At 27.2% G+C, this 27,804-nt stretch overlaps 1 protein-coding gene across 2 annotated transcripts in view; it reads right to left on the bottom strand.

Annotated features, from left to right (window-relative positions):
- Positions 1-27,804, bottom strand: part of LOC101239100 (DENN domain-containing protein 2B) — a 71,452-nt gene that overhangs the window by 7,112 nt on the left and 36,536 nt on the right. For both annotated transcript variants that reach the window (XR_010642449.1, XM_065813308.1), the window contains exons 11-20: positions 19,966-20,030; positions 15,484-15,541; positions 15,163-15,282; positions 15,048-15,089; positions 14,917-14,973; positions 10,203-10,251; positions 5,729-5,791; positions 5,570-5,622; positions 4,259-4,379; positions 1,320-1,359 (exon numbers count right to left, since the gene is read on the bottom strand). Coding sequence is in view for 1 of the 2 variants with exons in the window: in XM_065813308.1 (XP_065669380.1) it covers positions 1,320-1,359; positions 4,259-4,379; positions 5,570-5,622; positions 5,729-5,791; positions 10,203-10,251; positions 14,917-14,973; positions 15,048-15,089; positions 15,163-15,282; positions 15,484-15,541; positions 19,966-20,030 (668 nt within the window). In the remaining variant the exon portion in view is untranslated. The remainder of the gene's footprint in view (positions 1-1,319; positions 1,360-4,258; positions 4,380-5,569; positions 5,623-5,728; positions 5,792-10,202; positions 10,252-14,916; positions 14,974-15,047; positions 15,090-15,162; positions 15,283-15,483; positions 15,542-19,965; positions 20,031-27,804) is intronic.

Here is a 27,804-nt window from a genome sequence, read left to right as displayed (position 1 = left end):
TTGGAATATAAGAATCTTTAACTATATTTAAAACAGAATCAATTGTCATTCTTACAAGTGCTTTGTACATAAAAAATTTGGAAATTCACCAAATTCAAAATTACATATTGCCACTTAGAAATTATCTAGAAACACAACTTTTTATTTATTTATCCACAAATTCATCTGGTTTAAATAAATAATTTTTATAGGCATTCTCAAAAAAATATTTTTTGTCTATATCCACCTCTGGGTCCACTGTAAATCATGATGTAGCAATTGATTATGAGGTACCAAAATCAATTATCAATAACCTGAAGCAAAAGAAACCCAGCATTGTAAACACAATCTACTTTTCTGATACCAAAACTTTATTTTTATTTTAATGTTTGACAGAAAAAAAGAGTATTACAATCTGAATGATTTAAAAATGTGAAAACAATACCAGGAACTAGAGGCTTTCATAAATTTATTTCTGTATGTCAAAATGATGTTATGATAAAATACTGCAATGATGACGATATGCCTAGTTTGTTTTACAAATTTAGGCATTGTGAGATAGCAAGGTAACGTGTGAAGTTGATACCTAATTTAAATTTATGCACCAAGATGGACCAAGACACTTGTTTTGTTGGCCTTAAAAGACATTTTCTTCTTTATATCAAATATTTTTTAGAATTGATATAAATTAAAGTAATTTGGAGAAAGTAAGTTATTTTTTTGAATTTTTGTTGTTATTTTGACAAGGAATTATCCAAAAAAATTTCAATGTAGAGAAACAATTCAACACAGTAACCTTCACAATAAAAGAAATTCTTCACAATAAAAAAAATTCTATAAGTAACTAGGACTACTTTTTTCTACATTTTAACTTTAGAGAGCGGAGCTAGTTAAGTATATGGACAACATAGTCAAGCATAGAGAGAAGTTTAAAAGATTTTTTTATTTGGCATTACTTAAGTCCCTTTCTTATACTAACTCCATTTCATGCATATGCGTTTAATTATTGCCCCGCATTATTGCTTCTCAAACAAATCCAAAACATAAATTTTTTTCTTTACTATCTTTTAGAACATTTATTTAATATTGAAAAAATTATGTAAATCAAATGCACTGTTTAAGAGATCTGATAGATGTAGTAAAAATTGCTTAACTAACCCTGCTACCTTTCACTTTCATTAATTTATCATTAGTTTTCTATAAAATATAAGTTTCTATAAACTACTAAGTCAGTATATATTGTATACCTTGAAATAAAGCAATACAATTTTTTTAGTGTTCATTGTTTTTCATAACATTTTAAGTTGCATCATCCAAAAATACTGAAGAAAATAAACTACCTTTTTAGTTTCCAATCAGAAAAGCAATCTTCAAACAACCCTTTAAAGTAAAATATACAAAATTAATTTTATATATTAAGTATAAATAATTATTAAACATTGACATCAGTCTTCTCCGTTTGAAATTTAATGCCAGCGCACGAAAAAGCGCTATCAGGATGGTTATTCTTAAGTTAGCCTGCCCAATTTTAAAAAATTCATTTTTTCCTGCTATTTAAATTAATGTAAAAATTGGGAAAAAAATGCTTTGAGTAAAAACTAGGTAAAACAATTTTAATTAAAACTAGTAAAAAATTTCTCGTGAAAGTTGCACAAATGAACAAAAAAGTTTTGTTGCAATTTATAGCAAAATGCTTTTAGCTTTTTAGCAAGCGGGGTTTTTTTTATGCGCTCACCAAAGTTTTTACGAGTGTGTGGGTGAGCGCTAAAAAGACTTAAGCGCGAAAGTGCTGTCTAAACAGAGAAGACTGTGACACCCATCATTAATACTTAAGTAAATCATATACATAGATAATAATAAATACTTAATATACATAGCAACACTTACATACAAGAAATACATCTTTGCAATTACTTAGCATGTATTTTAAAACATAAGTAACACAATAAATTTTAAGTAATTACTTAGCATATATTTTAACACATAAGCAACATATCTTAGTAATTACATAGCATCTGTGTTGCATAGTAATGATTACTGAAAGTAGTAATTACAGTAATGATTACCTTTTTCAAAGTAATCGCAAAGTAATGATTACTTGGTTTGTGACAAATAATGGAAAACGTAATCATTACTTTTTTTGGAAAGTAATGAGTAATGGTGATATCAAATTACCCATTTCTTTTGTTTTGTCCCCTATTTTTGGAATTCCTCATGTCATCATTAACAATCTTGATTCAAAGACAATTTGGTTTAAATTAACATTGTGATAGATAAAGCTATATAAAGTATTTAAATATATTTAGTAAATAAATATTATGGCAATGACAATTTCATCAAGTGGTTGTGATAAAGAAGATGGGTCATGGCATACTAAGGGCGTATTTGCCTGTTTTGAATTAATTTCATCTGCTACGCTTAAAGCAACAGACAATGTGGTTTGAATATGCAAGCTAAGCCCAAAGTCAAAAGTATCTAAAATATCTGGTAGAGTAGCAGTGTCATCAAATTTTAGAAAGCAGCTAAAGGTCACTTACACGTGTTAATTTTATTATTTTTACTAAAACCATCAAAATTAAAAACTTGTGAACTTTTTGTCTGATTATGACATGTGTCTCGCAATCAAGGAACATCTTTGCAGTATTGATTATGTCTGCACTACTGCTGATATCTGGAGCAGTCATAACCGAAGTTTTCTGGGAATGACATGCCACTGGATAAACCCTGTCACTTTGGAACGAAAATCTGTTGCTTTAGGTTGTTTGCGATTTAAAGAAAAACCTTCGTTTGATGTAATTGCATCAGCTATACATCAAACATCAAGTGCATGCACTTGATGTTTGATGTGCCAAGTATGTATGTATGCCAAGTAGCAACTGGCCTGCTTGCTAATTGCTACTTGGCATACGTTCTTGCAACAATCCATTCAGTTCAAACAAAGCTCCTAAATGTAGAGATCAGATATATGGCACCACTAAAAGAAGCTCTTCAACAAGGAATTACAAATTGCTTTGATGGTTACTTTGATGATTCAGAATATCTCCTGGCTACAGTTTCACATCCAAAATTCAAATTAGCCTGGACACAAAATATAACTGTGAAGGAAAGGTCTCTGCATCTATTGAATGCACAAGCTACAAAATTTAAAGAAAAACTTAAAGAGTCCCTAAAAGACAACGATGGTCAGAATGTTCCAACTGAAAATAACAAAGATGATTTCCTTTTCTCTGAAGTTAGCAAACCAAATATAATGACATGTGACAGTTTTCTACAGGATTCAGACCGTACTTTAGCCATGCTCCACCATCATGAAGCAGCCAAGCATGTTTTTCTTAAATACAACACCACACTGCCACCAAGTGCTCCATTTGAAAGATTTTTAGCAATAGATCGTTAATTATGACAAAGCGGAGAAACAGACTGAGCGATGATTTGTTTGAAAAACTTTTATTACTGAAGCAAAATGGGAAGATTGAGTTTTAAAACTACAAACTATTATAATTTATAAGCTTCAATGTTTTGCTCCATGCATCTGCATTACAGATTTATAATAAGCGCAAGCAGTCCATAGACACAGAGTTTTATTAAAAACCTATTCTAATTATATGGCACAGCCATAGATGATAGAATATTATATGTATTATGTATTATAATGCATAATTGTTTTAATTACTTTATAATTATTTTAACTTTTTTCGTGCATCTATCATCGAAAAGTAATGGGAAAGTAATGATTACATGTCTAAAGTAATGGAGATCATTACTGCACCAATAAATAGTAATGGAGAAAGTAATCATTACTTTTCCAGTGAAAAGTTATGGCCAAAGTAATCATTACAAAATCCAAAGTAATGGATACAATGCTGCTTAGCATATATTTTAACACATAGGCAACACATCTTAATAATTACTTAGCATATATTTTAACAGATAAGCAACACATATTGGTAATTACATAACATATATTTTAACACATAAGTAACACATCTTAGTAATTACATAGCATATAATTGAAAACATAAGTAACACATTAACAAATACTAAACATATACTTAACACATAAGTAACACATAATAATACTTAACACATGTTTAAGTAACACTTACATGATAACTATCTATTAAAAACTTTTTGTTAAACCTTCCTGTTCAACACAACTCATACTTTTTTTTTCAAAAAAACTAAAAAAAATGTAACTGCTCCTTAACAAATAAAACTGTTTGCAAAAAAGTAGAACAAGTCTACCTAACAAAATACAACAAAATAAACATAACATTACCATAGGCAGGCCCATATTTCTTTCTTTTAGAAGAAAATTCTTTAAATGCTTGAGTTGCAACGAACATTTTTAAAAATTGTTTATGTTCACTGGTTTGAGATGCTTTGTAGAACTGTTTTGACTAAAATGAAAACCTAAACTTAAAACTTAAACAAAAGAAACATTTTGAAAAAACTCTCCACAAAAAACTTTAGTTTAATAAAAATATTTGTCTATGGATATCAGTACTTTTTTATTGTGTTTCGTTTTCAAAATAAGTGTAATTTCAAATTTTAAAATTCATAAAAAATTAAAAAAATTAAAATAAAATACATAATATAGATGAAGAAAAATAATCATCTACATATCTTACTGATATCCTGCTACAAATCTCATGATATCCTGCTACACATCTTACTAATACCCTACTACACATCTTATTATATCCTGCTACACATCTTATTATATCCTACTACACATCTTATTATATCCTGCTACACATCTTACTGATATCCTACTACACATCTTATTATATCCTAATATATCCTTATGATATTCTTGGAAGTAACTTACTTGAATTATCTTTTGTTAAACTCATTTGACTAACACACTTTTTGTAAGACTTAAGTTAGTTTGTTTGTTTCATGGTTTGATTTCAGTTGATATATTGACATATAAACCAACTAAAAATCAAACAATCATTTAAGAAATCCAACCATCATTAATGCATTTGTTACTTGACCATTTTAATGTTAATTAATGCATTTTTTTCATGACCATTTTAATGTTAATATTTATAACAGTGACCAAGCATTCTATTGAATCCGACTAAATATACTTTGGGCTTACAGGTTTTAAACGCTCCTAATAAAATGATGAATCAACCTAAAACTCATTTGGATTGATTCATTATTTTATAATTTCAAAAGTCTTTCAAAAAACCTTTTTTTTTAATTTTTTTTTCAAAAAACATCAATGCTGTGGAATTCACCGAACATTATTTTTTCTTGTTTCACATCATTTACAGCTTTTAAAGTTTTCTTTTTTTTTTACTCTTTAACTAAACCTCATTTAAATATCTAAGGACCCTGATAGTTTTTCTACAAAAAGTCTCGAACATCAATGCTTTGGAACTCACTCTCATCATTATGTTTTCTTGTTTCACATAATTTAAAGCATTTTAAGTCTTTTTTTTTCTTACTCTTTAACTAAACTTCTTTTAAATATCTAATCTAAAAATTCTAAAAATATTTTATACAAAAAGTCATGATTTGTTTTATCAATTGAGATTTGAAACTCTTTATGGTTTCATAACTTTTTAAAAACACTTACTGAAAATATTTCTTGACCAGCCTCATTGCAAATGTAAAATTTTTCAAAATGCCCTAGTGTTCATATAAATAAAAAAGAATCAAACAAAAATATTTTAAAAATTATTTATACTCTGTTATAATAAGTTTAGGAATTATATTAAAAAAAAAAAAAAATTACCAATCAACTGTAAATAAAACTCAACAAAAACTTCAGTGATTATTTTGTTTCTCATTTTGGTCTCTAAAATAAAAACCTTATCTTTAAGTTTTTTAAAATAAAAAACTATTCTCTAAGTTTTTTCAGTAGAGTATGTTTAGTAAAGATTAGATAATGTTAGAACTTTGAAAGTTTTAAAAAATGATAAATATTTATTTTCTTGTTTTAAAAATTTGTTTTTTGACAAAAATTTTAAAGATATGCAAATTTTTTATTTATTTTTATACTTGGTGTATTTAATAATTAGTTATCAACTATTTTGATTTTGATTTTTATTTCCTAGATTTATATTAATAAATTAGTTGCTTTTTAAAAAACTCAGCAGAATTTTAAGTTGAAAAGAAACTGAAAATAATTTTAAACTCATTTTTAAACTCATTGAACTGCTGTAAGTTTTTTTATTTAAAAAGTAACACCATTACACCATAAAATAAGTAAATTTTTTTAAACTTAAAAAATAAAATATAACTAATTTAAACAAATGCATATATATATATATATATATATATATATATATATATATATATATATATATATATATATATATATATATATATATATATATATATATATATATATGTAAATATAAGCTTGCATAAAATTATTCATGATGACAAGTTTACATTTCAAGCCTTTTTAAATGATAAGATCAAAAAGTTACAATACACAAAAATAGATCAAATGCAGTAAGCCAAGCAACAAAGCACCAAATTATAGGAAAGATGGCTCTGTGATAAATTTCAGAGAAATAGCAAGAAGATTATAAATTTCAGAAAACTGCATAAGTTTTTTTTTATAAAAAAACAAATATTTAAAATGATAGGTGGCACCCAATGTCATGCATTATTTGCAAGGTTAAAAATTACATTTATAAATTATATGCGCTTATTATTTAGTTTTAATCAAAAAAATTTAGCCCGAACATTTTTTAAAAACATTTTCTTTAATATGAACACAAATTTTCCCTGCAGCACTTAGGGATCCCTTTAGGCAGCAGTTAGAAAATCTATGCTGGTGGCCAGAGATGGGCTCACAAGATTAAGGTGGTATAAGCTGAGAATTGGGTGGTCTTTGGAAAAGTAGAAGCTAGTAATTTTCAGTAATGAAAGTAACTTTGTTGTAATAAATAGAAAAAGCAAAGTTATTGTTAAAAGATTTAAATCTAAATAAGTATACCCTTTCTTGAACTAAGATTGTAAGAAGGCAGTGGGAATGTCTGTATTTAGGGCTTTTTTAATTTTAATGGGGTAACATTTATACAGGTTGAACCAACCAACACACCTATATGGAGATGCTAGAGAATCTAATGGTTCTATCAGTAGATATGCTGATTGATCAAAACAAATGGTGGCAGTTTAAACAAGATATAGAGCTTGCACACACAATTGTATAGTCGTGGAGGAAAGAAAACAATGTAGATTTATTGTCATGGTTAGCTCAATTATCAAAAATCTTAGTCAATTAATGCAAAAAAGATATGTAGTCTGCAAAAAGGCATGAATTGACTATATATAGTGATAGTAGAAAGCAGAATAATTTGGGTAAATTTATATGTAGTAATTAGTGGCTATTATCTTATTAAAACGCTATTCAATTCTTTGTGTTGTTAAAATATTATCATTACACATAAAAGAATCTGTGCACAAAATTTCGATGTTGAAATAAAGATATTTATTTTTCATAAAGAAAAATATATTAGCTAGAAATCCATTTCATTTTTGTTTGGAAAAAATTCCCTATTTTCATGTATTGTGAGCATGCTCAAATTACCCATTGTTTTTAATTGAAATTACCTACTTTAAATTAAATTCCTAAAATTGCAGTGGTTTTTATTGCTTTTTAAATAAAAGCAAAATATAGTAAAAGATTTTAATATTTTAACAATGCTAAATATCTTTCTGTAATTTAAATTCCAAAATTTTGTATTTTTATTGTTTGAAAGTTTGAGTAAAATTAATTAAATAACAAACTTTCTTTTTTTGCATAAAAAAATGTAATTAGTATTGTTTTAATATAGAGTGGCTAAAAAATTAATCTTTTTAATGATAAGTTAAGTTAATAACAAATAATTATATTTTATAAATTAGTTTTAACTGTCAGGCTTGTATTTCTTTACTTATCGTTATTTTTTTGAGCTAATTTAAAGTGTTCATATTATCATGTGGTCTAGGTAATATGAGCACTTTCGCAAATTTTTTGAAGTCTCTGTGTTTTAAAGAAAAAATTTTGGGTGCCCAAATATTTAAGTAGATCATGAGTAGTGATTTCTAAAAACTGTTTATCCCCATAAATTTTGGATCCAGCATAATTATTTTTAAAAATATTCCAATTTTTGCTTAAGGTGCTCCCAAATCTACCCTATTATTAAATTTTTTGTTGTACTTATTTTGGTACATTGCTGGTTTTTTATAAATAAGTTTTTGTTATTTCGTTTGATAACATTTTTATATACAGTTGTATGTTGTAGTATGGCACCCAAAATGCAATATTTGCTAAAACAATTATTTTTGCAAATAAATAAAAAATTAGCATAATATCTTCTTTAGCTTCTATTTTATGATTTTTTCAATAAGCTTTACACAACAAAAACTTTTCTTAAAAGCATTGTAAAAGTAAAAACAACATAAAAATAAATCTCATAGAATATATAAATGCACTTTAAGCCAGTTAATTGATGTAGAGGAATGGAATAGCCATAGCCAACTGGCTATATCATTGATGAAAAAATAATTAACTATAAAGTAATTAATAAATTATTAAATAAAAATTAATAATAAAATAATTATAGTTAAGCATTAAGTTAAAACGCATAAAAATTCAAAAAAAATGCAAAATATTAGAAAAATAAAAACAGTCAGAATGACGATTTCTTATGGGGGTGGGGTGTTTGGGGGAGGGAAGGGGAAGGGTGATATGGAGGTGGAGAAGGGTCTAAAACTGTTAAAATTGAATGACGTAATTTATGAATGTCCCATAGTCTTGTTAATCTTTTTGCCTACAAACATACAACAATTGCTAGCTACAAACATACAACAATTACAACGCCGCAAATTTGTCATGTGTTTTAAATGCTACATAACACTTTTAAAAAAATCTGTTTAACTGGACAATTCATTATAGACATGGGAAGTAATACACAATCCATTGCAGAGATGGGAAGATATGTTTTTTTTATATTAAGTGTTTTTGCAAATATTTCTTTTATAGGTTTCTGCTTATCTCCAGAGTAAAGATCAACAGAAAGGATTTTACCACCTACAAAAGACTTTCTAAAACAAATATTCTATTTACCAATACTTGACTTCAATATAAAAATATTTAATAAAACTAACAATATATTTAAATAGGCATATTTATATATGTCTATTTATATATGTTGTTAGTTTTATTAAATATATTTATATTCATTTCATATGTTTATAATTACTTCACACTAGTCTATATTCATTAAATGTTTACATTCATTTCACATTTATCTATTGCTAGAACTAATTTGTTACTGACCATTGTTGTAATAAATTTCTCCAGTAAAAAAGACACAATTTGAGAAAATTTATTGAGAAATTATTAAATAAAGTTTTTTAAAATTTCCACAAATTATTTATTTACAATATCAACAAATTGGCAATTTTGGGGGAGAAATGTAAAAAGCTTTAGTTTGAACTCATCAAAAATCATTATTTTTTAAAATCAATTAAAATACATTAAATAATAAATACTCATTCAAGACATAATAGTAAACATGAAAACTTTTTAACTGGTTTAACTTTTTAAATTTTTGGACACAACTGTATGTTAAAAATTGACCTTTTTGTTAGTCATATCAGCTCCAAGAAGAACCTGAAGAGAACTTATTAACCCCAAGAAGAACCTGAAAAGAACTTTCAGCTCCAAGAATAACCTGAAAAGAACTTATTCGCCCCAAGAAGAACCTGAAAAGTTATCTAAATAATAACAGAGAACATTAATTTCCTTTTCTAACAAAGAAAAAAAAATCAGAAGAGATAAAAAAATGTCATTAAACTAACAAAAATACATTTGTTTACTGATTTAGTTAGTTTTCAAAACACTTTATATCATTGAACTTTTTATATAGGGTTATTTATATGTCTCTTATTATACTATTTTATGCCATTATATGCCTTTTTTAATGCTGAGAAATATAATTCATGTGAAATACTAATGAACAAAATAAATCTTTCAATGAAATGTCAAAAAAAAAGTGAAATATCATTTATTTTCATAAATTCTCATATAAACAAATACAACATTCAAGTTAAATTAATTTGTATTCTCTAATTATCTTACCCATTTTTTTCTTTTAATTTTTTGCAGAAATATGATATCCAAATATTTTATTTTGAAAGTGTAATATAATAAGAGAATTAATAAAAATAAGTGACAATATTTTTTTGTGGAAAAGAAATGTAAATACCATCATCACCAATGATTGTTAAATTGTAAAAATTTTTTTGAACTTCATCCTAAAAATTAAAATAAAAAAAAGGTACTAATATAATTATTAATAATCTCAATAATAAAAATAATTTAAAAATCAACAAATAACAATAGAAAAAAATTTATAATATAATATAATTGTTTATTATTACTAAATTAATTATAAAAACATTTATTTTAAGCTTTCAATTACAGCCATTGATTAACTTTGATTATAACATTTGTCAGATTAACTGTGCTATAGGGTGGTTTTTTTTTAATTTTAAATTGCACAACCTCTTATTTGGTAAGGTCTGATATAAAAAGTATATAGTATATAAAATTTTTTTGCAAACTGAAAATGGGAAGTGGGAAAACCCTATTTCGGAACCCTAAATTGACCAAAATTTGTCTAATACCTTAATTCTATTTTTATTTCATACAAAATACTGCTATAAATTGATCTAAAAAAAAAAAAATAAAGTATTAGAATGTTACGACATAGATAGTTCACAAAAGACTGGAAAGTACAACTAAATTTAGATTTACCCCCTCAGCATTATTTATCAAAAATCGCTCCTAAATGCATATTTTGATTTCATTATTGAAAAATGTAGGGAAAATAGTGGGGAGGGGGGTGTAACAATTATATATATTAAATTTCTATTATATTCTTTCTATTATAGTAAAAAAGTATAAAAATATTACTTAAGAAGATGGCTGCTTCAAAGAAAGCTACACGCTCAACTACAAATGTTTGGCTAGTTGGACATATTCTCTCAACAATAGATGGGCCGAATAGAGTTTTTATGAAATGATAATCAAAAAGTCAACTCATTCAATATCCTGCAACACAGTTGCAGATGAAGTTATGATTTTCTGGTTTAAAGCTAATATTCCAACTATAGCAACTGCTTTCTAATACATTAAGTCTTCTAATGTCATTAACATCTTTCAGGGACCTCTAATCTTCTAATACATTAAGTCTTCTAATGTCATTAACATCTTTCAGGGACATCTTTTAATGACCTATAGCCTCATGTAGTTGCTAACTAAAGAGTATTCACAAGCAACATGTTCAAGTGTCTGAGCACAGAAGTAGAAAATCTGACTCAACATAGCTATCAAGAAAAATTCACTGGCAAGATAAATACACTTTTTGATATTGCCCATGGTGAATGGGCTTGTCTCATCAAGATAAATGAAGATAAACAATTTCTGATAGACCAGAGAGGTCCCTGAAAGATGTTAATGACATTAGAAGACTTAATGTATTAGAAAGCAGTTGTAAAATACAGAAAATGCAAGCTTGAAGTAAAAAGGCGCTTTGAACAACATAAAGAAAGTAAGATTATATCTACAGATACATTAATGGATTGCAATTCAGATTACTCTTTGGATGAAAATTCTGACTGCGATATGTCAATTCAAACACAAAAAGCTTTTATTCCTCTAAATAATTCATAACATTCTACTATGGGCAATAGTAATCTCTTGATTACAATATCCAAACGTTGTATTTTTGACAATCAACTCTTTCATGCAGCATTAGATCAAACAAAAATAACACCACGACAAGCAATGATGGTTGTCACATCAGCCCAAGCTGCAATCGGTATTGATGTAAATAAACTAACATTTTCACATTCCGCTCTAATGGAAGATCGAACTACATCCCGTGAATCTCTTGCAATAGCAGTAAGAAAAAATTTTCAACCCTTGGTTCCACTAGTTGTTCATTTTGATGGTAAAATGTTGTCAAATGTTGTTAGAACCAGACGTGAATGTCTAACAATTGTTGTATCTGGCTTGGATATTGAGAAATTATTAGGGATCCCTGAGATACCTGCTGGTACTGGCGCTCTAATGGGACAAAAGGTAGTTGAGTTCATTGATGAATGGCCTGGTGTTGAGGAGCATCTTGCAGGTCTTTGCTTTGACACAACTGCAAGTAATGCAGGAAGTCATAACGGGGCAATAACTGTCATACAGAAGTCAATGAATCGAAGAGTTTTGTCTTTAGCCTGTCAACATCATATTCTTGAAATCTGTGCAAATGCAGTGTTTGATGCAGTGTTTCAAAAGGACCAAACATTGAACTTTTTGGTAGAGTGAAGTCCCAGTGGGAGCTAATAGAAAAATCAAAGTTTGAACCACTTGAAAGTGATAAAAGCGGAGCTGGATGCCTTACAAAGTTTGAAAAAGAGTGGCTTGCATCTTGAAAATCCAATATGGTGGAAAATTTGAAAAAATACTTAAAGGAAACGCAACCATGTGATGATTATAAAGAAATCGGAAGACTAGCTCCTCTCCTTTTTGGAGAAAATAATGATACAACAACTCTTTGCACTCCTAACTCTTACCATCGTGCAAGATGGATGGCTAAAGGTATATACTGTTTATAAAAATTTTGGATTTTGTCATCAGTTAAATATCACAGAAAAAGAAATTGGGATTTTAAGTTTCTGGTTTTCAGCACCTCTCACAACAGAAGCACCAATAAATGATCTCCTTCTTTTAAAAGTAATTAAGAACTATTGTCAAGTTGACAGCAAAGTTGCAAATGTTACAACAAATAAAATTAAACTTCAGTTATGGTATTTAAGTGAGGATCTAGCTGCTCTCCCATTATTCAGTGATAAAAATTCTGTTGAAGAGAAAATGGATATTGTAAATGCCTTACAAAAAGAACCATTACCAGGTGACATTAGAAGACTTGCTCCAAACAAGATTTATACATTCTCTAAACTTTCTATAGCTAACTTTATTACACAACGCTCAATGAATTTGTTTGACTCTTTCAATCTACCAAAAGAACTCTTGACATCGTCTCCTAAAACTTGGGCTAATCATGACGACTTCAAGTCTGCTTGTAAGATAGTTTGTGCTATGAAAGTGGTTAATGACTGTGCAGAACAGGCAGTTAAATTAGCCACTGACTTTAATGAAGTTTTGAAAAAAATGACAATCAACATCAGCTTCTTTACCAAGAAGTTGAGTTTCTTTGTAGCTTCAGTTGAAAAATGTTATCATAGATAACATTTTTCAACTGAAGCTACACAGAAACAGTTAAGCCATAATCATTCCAAATAACAACAATTTAATCTATTCAAATATGCATATATATATTAATATATATATATATATATATATATATATATATATATATATAATATGAACTAAATATATAGTTAAATATATTATAATAATAATATTAATATATGGCTATTGCTTTTCTGTTATATTTTAATTTAGTTATATGTCAAGGTTTGATGAAATTATGTATGTTATTTCATTAAAATAATTTTAAAATTTGTTATTTGTAATTTGTTTTCTTGAACGCATAAGAAAAATTTTAATTCTTTTAAAAGTTTTATTCACAATATTTTTTATTTTTAAATTTATAAATTTCAATTATGGCTGAGGTAGAAATGGCTAGTAGAGGGACACCATTTGTAATTGTAAGTACTTATAACAGCTTTTTGTATCTTTACCCCCTTCCCCTTGCACCAAGTTACCCCCACTATATACATTCATACACTTGACGTCACCCTAAAAGTAAAACTGGTGCATGTAACACTGGCAATAGCTTTTAATATTTAGTTAAAATACATATACGTTTTAATACATTTCAGAAATTTATCATTTTCGAAAAATGGTCTCAACGGGTCTCAAAAGGGCTTAAAAAACATGTCCGGGTCCTGGCGCCCTGAGGGTGCGGTGTGGGAATAGGTCACTGATATATACATTTATTTTATTGTTATCACCCTAATAAGTAAAACTGATGCATGTAACAGTGGCACAAGCTGATTTTAATAGATTTCTGAAATACATTATTTTAGACAAAAACAGGTCTCAAAAGGGCTTAAAAAACAGGTCCGGGACCTACCATTTCTAGGGTGGAGTCTTGGAATAGGTCATTGCTATATACATTCTTTTAATTTTTATAACCCTAATAAGTAAAACTGATGCATGTAACACTGACACTAACTGATTTTAATACATTTTGGAATTATGCCATTTAGACAAAAATGGGGTTCTGAAGGGGTTATAAAGCAAGTGTGGGCGACCACTTCCCATCATCAGTTTGCAAAAAAAAATTATCTGTGAACTTTTTTATTGAACCTCACCAAATAAGAGGGTGTGCGATATCAAATTCAAAAAAAAAATAAAAAACCCACCCTACTGTGCTATAATTATCATGAGCTACTTGTAAACACCATATTAGTATTTGTTGATATTTGATTGGAGCTAGATTTGATAAACCTAAGCCGCATCAAAAATTGGGAGGGATATACCCAGGGCTGCATAAAAATTCATAAATCCTATAAATAATTTATCTTAAATTGAGGTTCTTTACATTTGTAAAACATTTGTTTTAACCAAAAAAAAAAAAAAAAAACAGTATAATTGAAAAATATTGTTTACCTATAGCTGCTAATTTAAAATTTCCAGATGTAAAAACTTTGTATCTATTGAGAGCCCTCTGAATATAACTTACAGTAACTAAGAAATTGTAACTACTGTAAGTAACCTATAGTTTACTTACAGTAACTAAAATGTAACATTTTACATATAACAGTGTTAAATGTAAAAGGTAAAATTTAACTCATTTAAATGTAAAATATAACTGATATAATCACTAACATATACATTTATCTGTGATATCATCACTAACAAATACATATATCTGTGATAAATTTTATACATACCATAGTGCGAGAAATATCTTGGATGATTTGTTTAGGAAAAATATTTTTGTGATGATTCTAAAAATTCTAATTTATTTTAATTTGTTTCATAATAAGAACTTTAAAAAAAAAAAAAAAGATTAAAAAAATACTTCACATAAAATTTTCTTTGAATCTAGATCAATAACAATAACCTGAAAATTGAAAGATTTCTATTAAAAACAGCTATTCCTTCAATAAATTTGTACTAGCAACTAAAATACCTACTTCTTCAACAGGTAAATCATTTATCTCTACAACAGCACTTGGCAATACTCCTATTAGATAGGGCGAAGGTAAACAAACTATTTCAATTAATTTTGTAGGGAGAACAGGGATGTAAGTATGCTACAAATACATATAAAAAATTTATTTTAATAGTCTGATAAAATATATTAAGAAACATTTAATAATTCTTGACAAATTTTATACTTTGTTACTTTATACTTTAAATTTGAAAAAATAGAAATTATAAATTATAATTACGATTATAGAAACTACGCAAAAAAAAATTAAAAAAAAAAAAATATTTATATATATATATAAAACCTCCCATTCAAAAGGGTACATCAATGATATAAATCCATGACAACAAGATGAAAGTAAACTAAAGCAAAAAAGTTAAAAATTTAACTCTGATACAATTATGAGGTTGTTTTACGAATATTATGATTAAAAATATAAAATGTTTAAACATGCAGTAAATTTTGAAAATCTAAAAGTGCAGTTTTTAAATGCAGTAAACATTTAGTTGTGTAGACTTTAGAATCAATAAACAAATGCTCAAACTCATTCATTAAATAATGCATTAGATATTTTCTGCAGAGAATTGTGAGATTTATCTCTCACAATTTCTTTCATTCATTGCAAGAATCTTGAAGAACCTACTTATGTGATAAAATTCAAAACAAATTAAAAAGTAAACATTGTTATGATGAATTTTTTGAGTTACATCATTGTTATGATGAATTTTTTAAGTTACAACATTGTTACAATGTCACCTTTGAGTTACAACATTGTTACGATTAGATCTTTGAGTTACAACATTGTTATGATGAGTTCTTTGAGTTACAACATTGTTATGATAAATTCTATTTAAACTATTAAATAAACCTATATATCTAATAAAAAAAATCTGCTTGAAAACAACATATGGGATTAACAAAAGCAATAGTTCAACTAACTGTTTGAAAATAACACATCAGATTAACATATTTAGTGAAGTAAAGAGATATTTTTTTTTTTTTTTTAGCAAATACAAAACAGTAAAGGTGGTTCATTAAATAACCAGACCTCAACTTCCTAAGAATTTCTAAACAATATAAACTTGATGCAAAAAGTTTGATGCAAAAAAATACTGAATAAATTATAAATTTTATCTCAGAAGTTCTAGAGACTTGTGGAAAATTATTTCTTGTTAAAGCTAAAGTTATTTCTTATTTAAACTTTTTTTTAGTCTTGTGCTCCTGATAACATTCTTGTCACAGCTTGTGGTCCTGACAACATTCTTGCCACAATCTTTTAAAAGTGTTCTAACCTCTAACACAAATATAAATTACAGTCTTAATAAAAAATCATTATTGCATGATTACTTAGAAAGGAAGCCAATCTTGGGGCTTGCAGTGACTTTGCGTTTTCATTTATTATTTTTCCTTAGTCACTAAGGAAAAATAATAAGTGAAAACACAAAGTACAGGACTCAAAATATCAACAATGTTGAAATAGTCTCATATATCTTTAATAAAGCATATATTTAATTAATAACAAAGTTCTTTACCTCTAAAGATCTTTTTTACATTTTTGCACGAAATATATTATGTAATATTTTTGCACATTTGTTTATTACTATTGACAGTGTCTTTAGTTTTATTAATAATGTACTGACTGCACATTTGTGGTCAATGAATAATCTATAGAAAAAGGCTGATACAAAACAAATTATGAAAATGTTGAAAGATATAAAACGATAACATATTTCAGGTTAGGATAAATTAGGATCATCATAATTGCCCTACTACAGGTAACATATAATCCAGCATAATCTGCCACACATCCCGCAATCTAGGCAAAATTAACTCTGAAGTAAAACCTTCCTCTCTGATGACTATTGGTTAAAACTCAGTTGGATGGTTCTGGGGCCATCTGGTAAAAAAGTTTTCTAAATTTTGTGAAACATCTCAGAGAGGCTGATTCTATTAACAGTTATATAATATCAGTATCAACAGCGTTCAAGACCACATAAGGAGCCCTTTGTATCAACTTTGGAGTAATTGACATTACTAAGGCAACTGTAATGCATCCTAATCAATAATGATTAGGATGTCTTGTACTATCTAAGATTGTGTCAAACTCTCTAATAATTTAAATCATAGTAACTAAATATAAAACATTAAAATCATCTTTATTACCACGTAGTTTCAATCTATTCTGTACAAATATTTGTGGTGTTCGAAGTTTTCATCCGTTGAATCTTATATCATGTAAAATTTAGCAGCCCTACTTTTTTCTACTTGATTTTTAATCAAACATCACCTATCTATTTATCAATCATCCAATGTTGTTGTTATCAGTGATAACAACAACATTAGATGAACAACAACTTTAATGCTCATCACAATGAATAATGTGATGAGCATTAAAGTTGTCAATCTTTCTCAATCTTTTACTCAACTAACTTGTTTTGTGTATTGTTTTCTCTTTGTTCAAATATATGCAGTTCAGACCTTGCTATGATCTTTAGTTTTTTGTTGTTTTGTTATTCACCTCCTCAAGGCGGAGAAGGCCACTACAGATGAGGAGGCTACTTAATAGTGGTTATAACTCTCAACTCTATAGCTCCGAACCATGAACAAGGCCACTGTGTGGAAAAACAAGTTGATCTCACTCAAATCTCACTAAAACTTTTAATTTGTAATTCTTCTACCTTGAGTTCATTGTTTCATCATATTTTTTAATTATATCAGTCAGGAAAACAGAAAAAATTCACCTACACGTTAAGCCATTTACGTTATGCCAAAAAAATTTTAATTAGATTATTCAAACAGTCTTTTGAAATAGTTTAGGCCGAAAACAGTAATTTTTTTTTCTACTTTCCATTTTTAAAAAAATTTTATTTAAATTTATGTTATTATATTTAAGTCAAATTTATTATTAAATATTATTAAATTTTTTATTAAATTATATTAATTATTCTACTTTATTAAATTTAATCTGAACTTTTTTAAAAATCTAATTTGAATTTTTTTAGAAATTTAATTTGAATTTTTTTAGAAATTTAAAACACTGTTTTTTTTAAGTTTTTTTTTATACTTTTTTTTTTAATTTTTAAAAATTCAAAACATGTTAAAGAAAATTCTTTTTATTATATTTAATTTTGGTTACTTTTTTATGTTTGTTTTACATTTAACTGTTTCGATTATTTATAGTTTAATTTTTTTTAAATTTATTATTTATCAATTTAATCTATTATTATCTATTATTTATAGTTTCAAGTTTTAGTTTTTAAATAGTTTAAATTTTTTTTTTTTCATTGTCATTAAGTTTTTAGATTTTTTTTTTTGTTAAAGCCAAAATGTTAAATAAAAAACTGTTGATAGTTTTTTTTTTTTCGACTGTTGAATTCACTCTCAAACAACTACCTCTTCATTTAAAAAAAAAACAACAACTAAATTCTGAGAAAGCAAACATAAGACAACAATGTTGTGTTAAAAAATGTTTTGAGAAATAGTGTAAGTACAATTACTCGCAATACCCTTTTCCATTATGCAACAAAATCTCATAACAAGGCCTGCAAAGCATGCCAAAATCAAAAGGGACACCATTCCTGTACAATATACATACAAATTTTACAACTGTTGATGAAGTCAGCCTCTGAGAGCTGCCAAAGAGTTCAGGAAACATTACTACCAGCCAACCTTAGAACTAATAAATTGAGTTTTAGAACTGTATTCTCATTAGAAAATAACAGAAAGAGTTGCACAGCCACTAAAGTGTCACAAGCAAAATTTATAAGTAGATCAAGGTCTAGAGTTATAAAAACACTAAAACAGAGGTTTACTTTTTCTTTCTTTCCTTTTTTTTTTAACTGTATATTTAAGGGTGTAGGGGCCACTGCAGTCAAGGAAAAAAGTTCTTTAAAAAAATTCTTGTTATAACCATAACACTTTAACTTTGAAACATGAGCTTTGAAAAAGAAAGGCTACTGTAGGGAGCAAACAAGTACATTACTACCAGAGATGTGGTATTTTTGAGGTATTAAACACCTAAAATAATATTCATGTGAATATATACTTATAATATTTTTTTAAAACCTTTTTAATAAAAGTTGATTCACTCTCAAATGCCATCTTATATAAGAAATATTCTTTCAGGTAATTCATTTGTTTTACCAAAACTGTGATCTGCTAGAAGGTCACTTTTTAAAATAATGTCAGTATTTACCCCACCCCCACTCTAACCCCCTCAGGGAAAAGAGCCTTTGTGTGTATTTTGTTGTGTGATAGTTGGATGTTTATAGTTTGAGAGAGTTGGCATAAAAATATAATAATAGAAAAACTGTGATAGAATTTTTTTATTTTAACTTTACTTCAAAATTTTTTTTGAATTGATATTAGTAAATACAAAAATTCATTGGTACATATTTATAGAGAAATTAAAACAACAAATTAACCAGCACTTCATAAGCAAAAAAGAGATTTTAAAAGTATTAAATGCCCTTTTTTGTTTATGTTATTGAGAAAAAAATTTACAATATCAATTTTTGACATTCTGGCTTTTTGTATTTGCTTGATATTCAAAATAACTGATTTTTTCTTTTTACAAGTTTAGCTAACTACTGTAAAAATAATTAAAAAAAAAATTAAAATAGTAGTTTATTTCTTCGTTGTTTATTGACAGATAGTTTTTCAGTAAAATATTTTATGGATGTATACCTATATTTTTACAAGTAAATTTGCTTTTATAAAAATATAATTTTCAATTTTTGTTAAAAGAAATATAATGCACATTTTTAAAAATAAAAAACCACCATACCTTAAAGAAGCTGAAACTAAAACAACTTTTTGCTCAATAAACAAGCAACCCAAAATGCGAATTATCTAAAATTATTTTTATTATATAAATAATATCATTTAATAGTTAGAATGAAATTAAAATCAAATTAAGAACGAAGTCTTCACACTGTTTAGCAAACTGTCTTAGGTAGATGTAAAAGAGTCTTTTAATACATCTTTACATTTCAGTTTTCTTAAGTTAAGACTGTTCTCCAATAGACGGAAAGTGTTGTGGCAGGCAATATTTTACTACTCCACATGCTTTTGATGTAAATATTTTGTTCTATTTTCTTAACAATTTATGCTTTTTTTAATTGTAAAAAAGTTATATATCATATTCCTTTTTTTTAATAATTAATACTTTGCGCTAATTATATATATATATATATATATATATATATATATATATATATATATATATATATATATATATATATAGTTCTATAGATTGCTGCATTTGGGAAGTACGGAAGGAAAAAAATGATTCTTACGCCAACACATACATCACTTTTAATTACTTTAGACTTTCATCCAACATTTGCGTGTTGTCAGAAATGTTAAAACCATTATTTTAATTACTAATTAATTGTTTTTTAAAAAAAATGCAAAAACGCAAATTTAATTGACCAGAATGTTTTTAAAAACATTCTGAATGTTTTTAACAATATAAACAATGTTTTTATTTTTATTTTTTTTCAATGAAATGTTTTTATTTATTTTTTTTACTGTAAATCATGCGCGGAGTGTTGCTACATCGACTATCTTATAGCCTGACTTGCAACAAAGTGCTGCTACATCGACTGACGAATAGCCTGACTCGCAACGGAGTGCTGCTACATCGACTGAGGGTTTGGTTGGGGCAGGCAGTCTATCAATTAATAAAAAAAAAAATTCCGGTCTTGCATTTTAATTTTTACTTTTTGTCAACAAAATACGGACAAAAAAACTTTCTGACAACATATAAGAGTTCTATATACATATATATATATATATATATATATATATATATATATATATATATATATATATATATATATATATATATATATATATATATATATACTATAATTTTGGTTAAAAGCTCCTCTTAATTTAAAATCTGCATTTCAATAAATTAAAATAATTTTTCTCACCTACCAAACACAACGTAAGGGGAGGGATTATTTATGGGTCTAAAAAATTGAGACCATAAAAAGAAAAAGTACAGAAATGGTGGGTGTGAAACAGCCTTAGGCCATTAAAAACCATAGACCCGGCCTAAGCTAAACAATTCTAATCTTAAAGTGAAGCCAAAAAAAAAGTTTGCACATGACCTCAGTTTGTGGCAAAAACTTTTTTCGATGATAAGTTTCCTCATGCATTTACAATACATTTTCTGATTATCTTCAGCTGCCGTGCTATCTTGCAGTGCATATAACTTCACAAAAATATATAAAAAGGGTGCAGATATAACATTTATAACATTTATAAAAATTTCAAAGGTTTATTTTAAATAATAAGTAGTTTATTATTTATTTATAATTTCAATTTCATCATAGAATTTTCGTGTTTCATAGAAGTCAAAAATTAATAATATGTTGAAAGATAAATATTTATCATATAATATAAACTATTTATCTTACTATACATACTATGTTCAAATATGACATATCTGAACATAGTATGTATAAATATGATAAGCTATTTATCTTTCAACATAATAATTTTTGTTGTTAACTATTATCATTAATGTCTCTTTTATTTCGGATTCCTGCAATTTAAGCAAATACTGATAAATAGTTGTATATGTTAATAACATGGTTATGACTTATATGTTGATATTTGTTTAAATGTTTCAATTAATTATATATAATTATTATTTGTTGTTTTGAACATAAAAATATATTAAAATATATTAAGTACAAATGTGTGGCCGTGGCACAGTGGTTAGAGCGCTTGCTTTATAAGCAGGAGATCCAGGTTCAAAATGAGCTTTGGACATATTTTCGTGTCACAGTAATGAAGGAGGCGTGAAATTCCTGGTTAAATGCACTTCCGCGGTGCTCTGTGACAAGACCGTTAGATCTTCTTGGGGCACTTAAATAGCAACAAAAAAAACAAAAAAAAACCTTAACCTAACAGAGATACGATATAGATACTAAATAGCATAGTTTAGAACTTGGCTCTAAACTATGCTATATAGAACTTGGTTTCAAACTATGTATATAACTTCAAAGAAAGATATAAAATTATGCTATATAGAATGTTATATCTGCAGCAATTTTTTATCTTTTTGTGAGGTTATATGCATTGAAAGAGTACAAAATAGTATACTATAAAGCATAGTCTAGTTTTTTATGTCCAAATAATTACATTTACTGCATTGCTTGATGTTGATTTTTAATAAACATGCGAAATACTATTTTTATTTATGAAGTATATTTATTGTTGCAAATTTCCAAAAGATTTATTGTTTTGAAATGAATGGTTTGCTATCATGTGTAAAGGAAACTTTAATCCAGTAAAGAGTTCAAAACTTTTCTCTAAGTATATTGCATCAGATTCATGTTGTTAATGGTTGGAGAAAAAGAAACTCACAAAGGAGCTATGCCATTTTTGATTTTCTAAGCAGTTTATTGAAGAAAATTATATCTAGAAAACCTCAAGCAAATACAAAAGTCACAATTAAAAGTGAAAACAAATCAAAACAATAAATGATACTACTTCTTTTAAAACTACTGTGGAAATTAGACAGTTTCTTAACTACAATATTATCCTTAGACAGAGCTGAATCATCCTTTAAGAATTTAAAAAAAACATTTAAAGCTGATTTATTAGTTAACTCTTCTTGTACATACTTCCCACATTCAGTTACAAAAAAAAACCAATTTATATTTTCATGGATCCTCTGCGTATGTTAAAACTGATAAAAAATACATTAGGTTTGCACAAAATAATTTTTGATTGTAGTAATGAACCAATAAAAAAGAAATATATTAAAGAATTAGTAGCTATTCAAGAAAAGTTATGAAACCTGGAAAGAATGTGTTATCAAACCTGGCCCGGCCATAGCCTCGGTTGCTTACTACCTCACGATCCAGTTGTTCCCATAGTAACTCCATTGGGTTGAGATTGTGGGGGCTATGTCATAATTTTGAGTTCTCCGCAATAGTTAGTTTGTGCAGTATTTAGCTGTGTTTTGGGTCATTACCCTGTTGCATGAACCTGTGGCCAATTAAACGCTTTCCACAAGGTACGACATGTCTACATAATATCTTATGATATCCGTTCTTATCAAGAATTCCATTTATTTTCATGAGAATACCAAACTGATTAAAAGCAAAACAGCCCCACACCATTACTTAACCTCCACCACGTTTGACAGTAGGCTGTATACACTGTGAATGAAATTTTTCAGTAGCTGTTTGTCGCACATAGATCCGTCGCTTTGTTCCAAAAACAAGAAATTTGGATTTGTGCGCCCACAATACATTTCGCCAGTCTATATCTGTCCAATTTGAATGTGCTAGTACCCATTGAAGCCTCTTTTTTTGATTTATTGGTTTTATAAGAGGTTTTTGAACAGCTACTCTACCATTTACGCCAACAGTTTTCAAGCAACATCTTACAATTCTTTCTGAAATAGTTTTATTTTGAGCAGCATTGAAGTTAGTTGTTATTTCTTGGGCTGTTAATTGTCTATTTTGTTTACATGAGAGTATATTTGACTTGTCTTCAGCCTTTGATGTTATGCTGGGACGTCCAGTTCTTTTCCTATCTTTATTTGTACCAGTACATTTAAACTGACGAATAGTATCACTCACTGTTGATTGCGGTATTTTCAACAATTTTTGAATATACTAGTAAAATGACCATCTTTTGCTAGAGCAACAATTTAAAAATGCGTTTCTAGTGATAAATTACATTTCTTTGACATTTTATACTATTTTCTAAAATTTTAATCTAAAAATAATCAAAACGCACTTTTATAGACTAGAAATTAAAAAGTAATATTAAATTTTATTCAGCTATATAAATATTTACTAAATTCATTATTCCAATATATTATATTAACTTCGACAAAATTATGCTTTGATGACAAATGAACAGTTGAATTTTATTTACAAATTTTTTACTAGGTATGTTCAAGCATATCTATAATCCAAAAACAAAGAAAACATAGATTTTGCATTTCAATATTAAAAACACATTAGCACATCTTAATTGAATTATTTTATGGCTTATATACAATTTTAAAACTTAATATCAATTATTACAAGTTTATTTAAAACATTAGCACATCTTAATAGAATTAATTTATGACTTATAAAGAATTTTAAAATTTAATATCAATTATTATAGGTAAAAAACTATTAAAACTTTAAGTGACCGGAAACTTTTGCCGGGCAGTGAATATATATAGAATTTTTTGTTATTTTTATCGACTTTTCGAATCGATTCTTTTTAATCAATTTAAGTAAAAAAGTTATAGCTTTACAAAATAGTTTTATAGAAACAACTTAACTATGCTTAAACAGAAAATAGCCCCAAAAATATGTTCCTTTTGTGTTTTTTTATAAGAAACTTTTTATACTAAAATCCTACATTATTTGCATTTTTGCCACAAAGTGACATATATACGCAAAAAGTTTGGCTTCAATCAATTTCAAAAAGAATCATCTATAGTTTTTAATGGTCTATAGGAAAAGCTTACCATGAGCCATATTTTACGAATCCAGACAGCAAGTACACTCTTAATTACACCAAAATGGTGTAAAATTACACCATTTTGGTGTTTAAATAACTTCAAATGGTGCCTTTTTAAAAGTTATTTAAGCAAAAGTTAAACAATAAACACTAAAGTGCATCTAACAACGTTTATTAATAAGTTTATGTTTTTAGTGTAAAACTGTTGGTCTCTTTTGAAAAAAAGTTTAAAATAACTCTACACCTCTAATGCTGACACACTTTTATATAAAGCTGCTCAATAAAAAGGTTTGAAACAGCTTTTGCACTGTTTTGTGAAACACCGTTTTGTAAGCAACCTTACAATAATAAACAGTTTTATACTGTGTAACGATAAAGCTTACACAATTTTATGAAAAACACTGTTTTGTTAAACTGTGTAAAACTGAAACTATAGTTCTGTGAAACAAATTACGAATTATATACCAACTTTTACTTTTAAAAGATATATTTGCCCACATGTTTTATCGAATTTTTAACACATACTAACACATAAAAAATACCACATATTTTGTTAAATAATATATCATTTTGTTGATTACAATTTTCTAGATCAATAAATTAATAATAATATTAACAATAAAGTAAATAACAATTACGTTCTGAAAATTAAATTATTAGTATTGTTAGTAACAAATAATTGAATGAAATTATAAATATGTGTAAAGCATTTAAAAGTACTTTTACAGATATAATATCTGTGCTATAAGTTTCTTTTTTCTTTTACAATTAAATTATTTTTAACTCTATAACTTTTTGTTATAATGTTATACCAATATAACATTTTGTTATATTGAATGACATGAAATGGTGTATTTGTGTTATTTATTAAGACATGTACCAGAAAAAATCTGCACAGATATATTAAAGGATATTTATTTAACTATTGTATTTCGATTTTGAATGTTATATATACTTTGAAAGTACATATATTAATATTCTTGAATTTCAATTGAGAAAGTTTGTGAAGTTTTGTATGTGAGAACGCACACACTTTGTGTTTTACACTCATCATCAGATTTTGCACAGTCTTTAGCTGGACTTTCTTTGTAACTCTAATCCATTTATTTTTGAAGTCTTTAATGTTTTTGGCTTCTTTTACATCGAACCTTAGTTTTCTTTTGACAAGAGCCCAACATCTTTTAATAAGACGCAGTTCGGGACAATTTGCTGGATCGCAGTGTTTTTCAACGAAATCTACTTTATGTTCTCTAAGCCAGTTTAAAGTTGTCCCAGAGTAGTGACATGATGCTAAATCGGGCCAAAACAATGGGTTACCCGTGTGTGTTCTAAAAAATGGTAAAAGACGTTTCTCGAAGCATTCTTTTACGTATATTTTGGTGATAATTGTTTCTGTAGTCACAAAACAAGAGCTTCTTTCACCACATTCACAAATTGCTTGCCAAACTATGAATTTTTTAGTGAGTTTCCTGCATTCCAATGCATTTATAATTAGAATTCAGTTTCTTACGATTAATTGCTGAATAATATTGGTGTTCTGAAAGATATCGGAAATATGCAGCACAATAAGTTTTATCGTCAATAATCACATAATTTTTTATAGAGCAGCTTTGAACAACGAATTGCATCATTTTCTTGCTTTTCTTCACGAGGAGGAACTTTTTTCTTTTTAAAAGATTTATAGCCATAATTTCTCTTCACTCTTTGTTTAGTGGAAGCACTTGTCTTAAATTTATTCGTTAAAGTTCAAACAGAAATCTATGGTTTTCTATCTTGGGCATCTTTCATTTTTTACGAAGATCTCATCTAACAAAACATTTTTTACTTCCATTTCCTGATTTCCTTTTGATTGTAATAGTGTCCTTAAATTGTTTCACAACACTCTGCACTGTTGTCAAAGCAATCTGCAACTCTTTAGAAATTGTTTTGTTTGATACACCAGGATTTACAACAAGAAAATGCAAAATAATTCACTTTTTATTTTGATTTGATAACATTTCAATTAAAACTAATTGTTTTGATTACAGAGTTGTTTAAATTTTGAATAACACTAAACAATGACATTTTAAAACAATCAGCTATTTAAAATGATCCACGGTTTTTGTAAACACCACATCAGAACACATGCAGATTTTTTCTGGTACATGTCTTAATATTAACTTTTTAGAATTTGTTCCATGTATTATTCAGGATCATACTTCATCTGAATAATATCAATATTATATCTTCTCTCTCAAATCAATTATCAATTAATAAAAAAAACTGCAATTTCTCCTTTGCTATGATGAACTGGAAGCTGAAGTAGGAAGTAGGATCATCAGGAAACAGCGAAAAGTAGAAAAAAATGTTTTCTTGTTTTTATTAAGATCGTTTGGATACAGAAGTTCAAGATCTTTAACTTTACTTGACTGAATAAACCTTGACTGTTTGTCAGGCATATACCACATGCAGTAAATTATTCTACATTGCTGTTTCAGAGCTTGAAATCTCTCTTTAATCTGATGGATGAAAGTAACAAAGTAAATAACTTTCAATACTTTTATGGATGTTTTCAATTTTTTCTTTAGCATGGTGATAATTTTTTTTTTGTTATCTGATGATGCCTCTTAAAAGTGATGCACAGGGAAAACTGACCCGGACCCCCCACCCTCTGTGCACTCCTGTATGTATGCATATATACATGTATATACTTATATATATATATATATATATATATATATATATATATATATATATATATATATATATATATATATATATATATATATATATATATATATATATATATATATATATATATATATAATATATCTCCTTTGTTTAAAATTTTATGCCAGTGCACAAAAAAGCGCTGGCAGGATGGTTATTTTTAAGTTAGCCTGCACGATTTTAAAAAATCATTTTTTCTGCTATTTAAATAAAAATAACAAACAGAATGTTTTGAATAAATAATTAAATGCTTGATAAAATAATAATAAAAAAGATAAAATAATAATAAGTTTTGTTGCAATTTAAAACAAAACGCTTTTAGTTTTTTGGCTTTCACCAAAGTTTTGGGGGGCGTGTTGGTGAGTGCGAAAAGACTTGTTGGTGAGGCGCGAAAGCCCTGGCTAAATGGAAAAGAATGATATAT

This window comes from Hydra vulgaris, chromosome 12, assembly GCF_038396675.1.
Source record: "Hydra vulgaris chromosome 12, alternate assembly HydraT2T_AEP".
Taxonomy (NCBI): domain Eukaryota; kingdom Metazoa; phylum Cnidaria; class Hydrozoa; order Anthoathecata; family Hydridae; genus Hydra; species Hydra vulgaris.
Note: the sequence above shows the minus strand (reverse complement) of the source record. Positions and strands in the feature narration are given on the sequence as shown.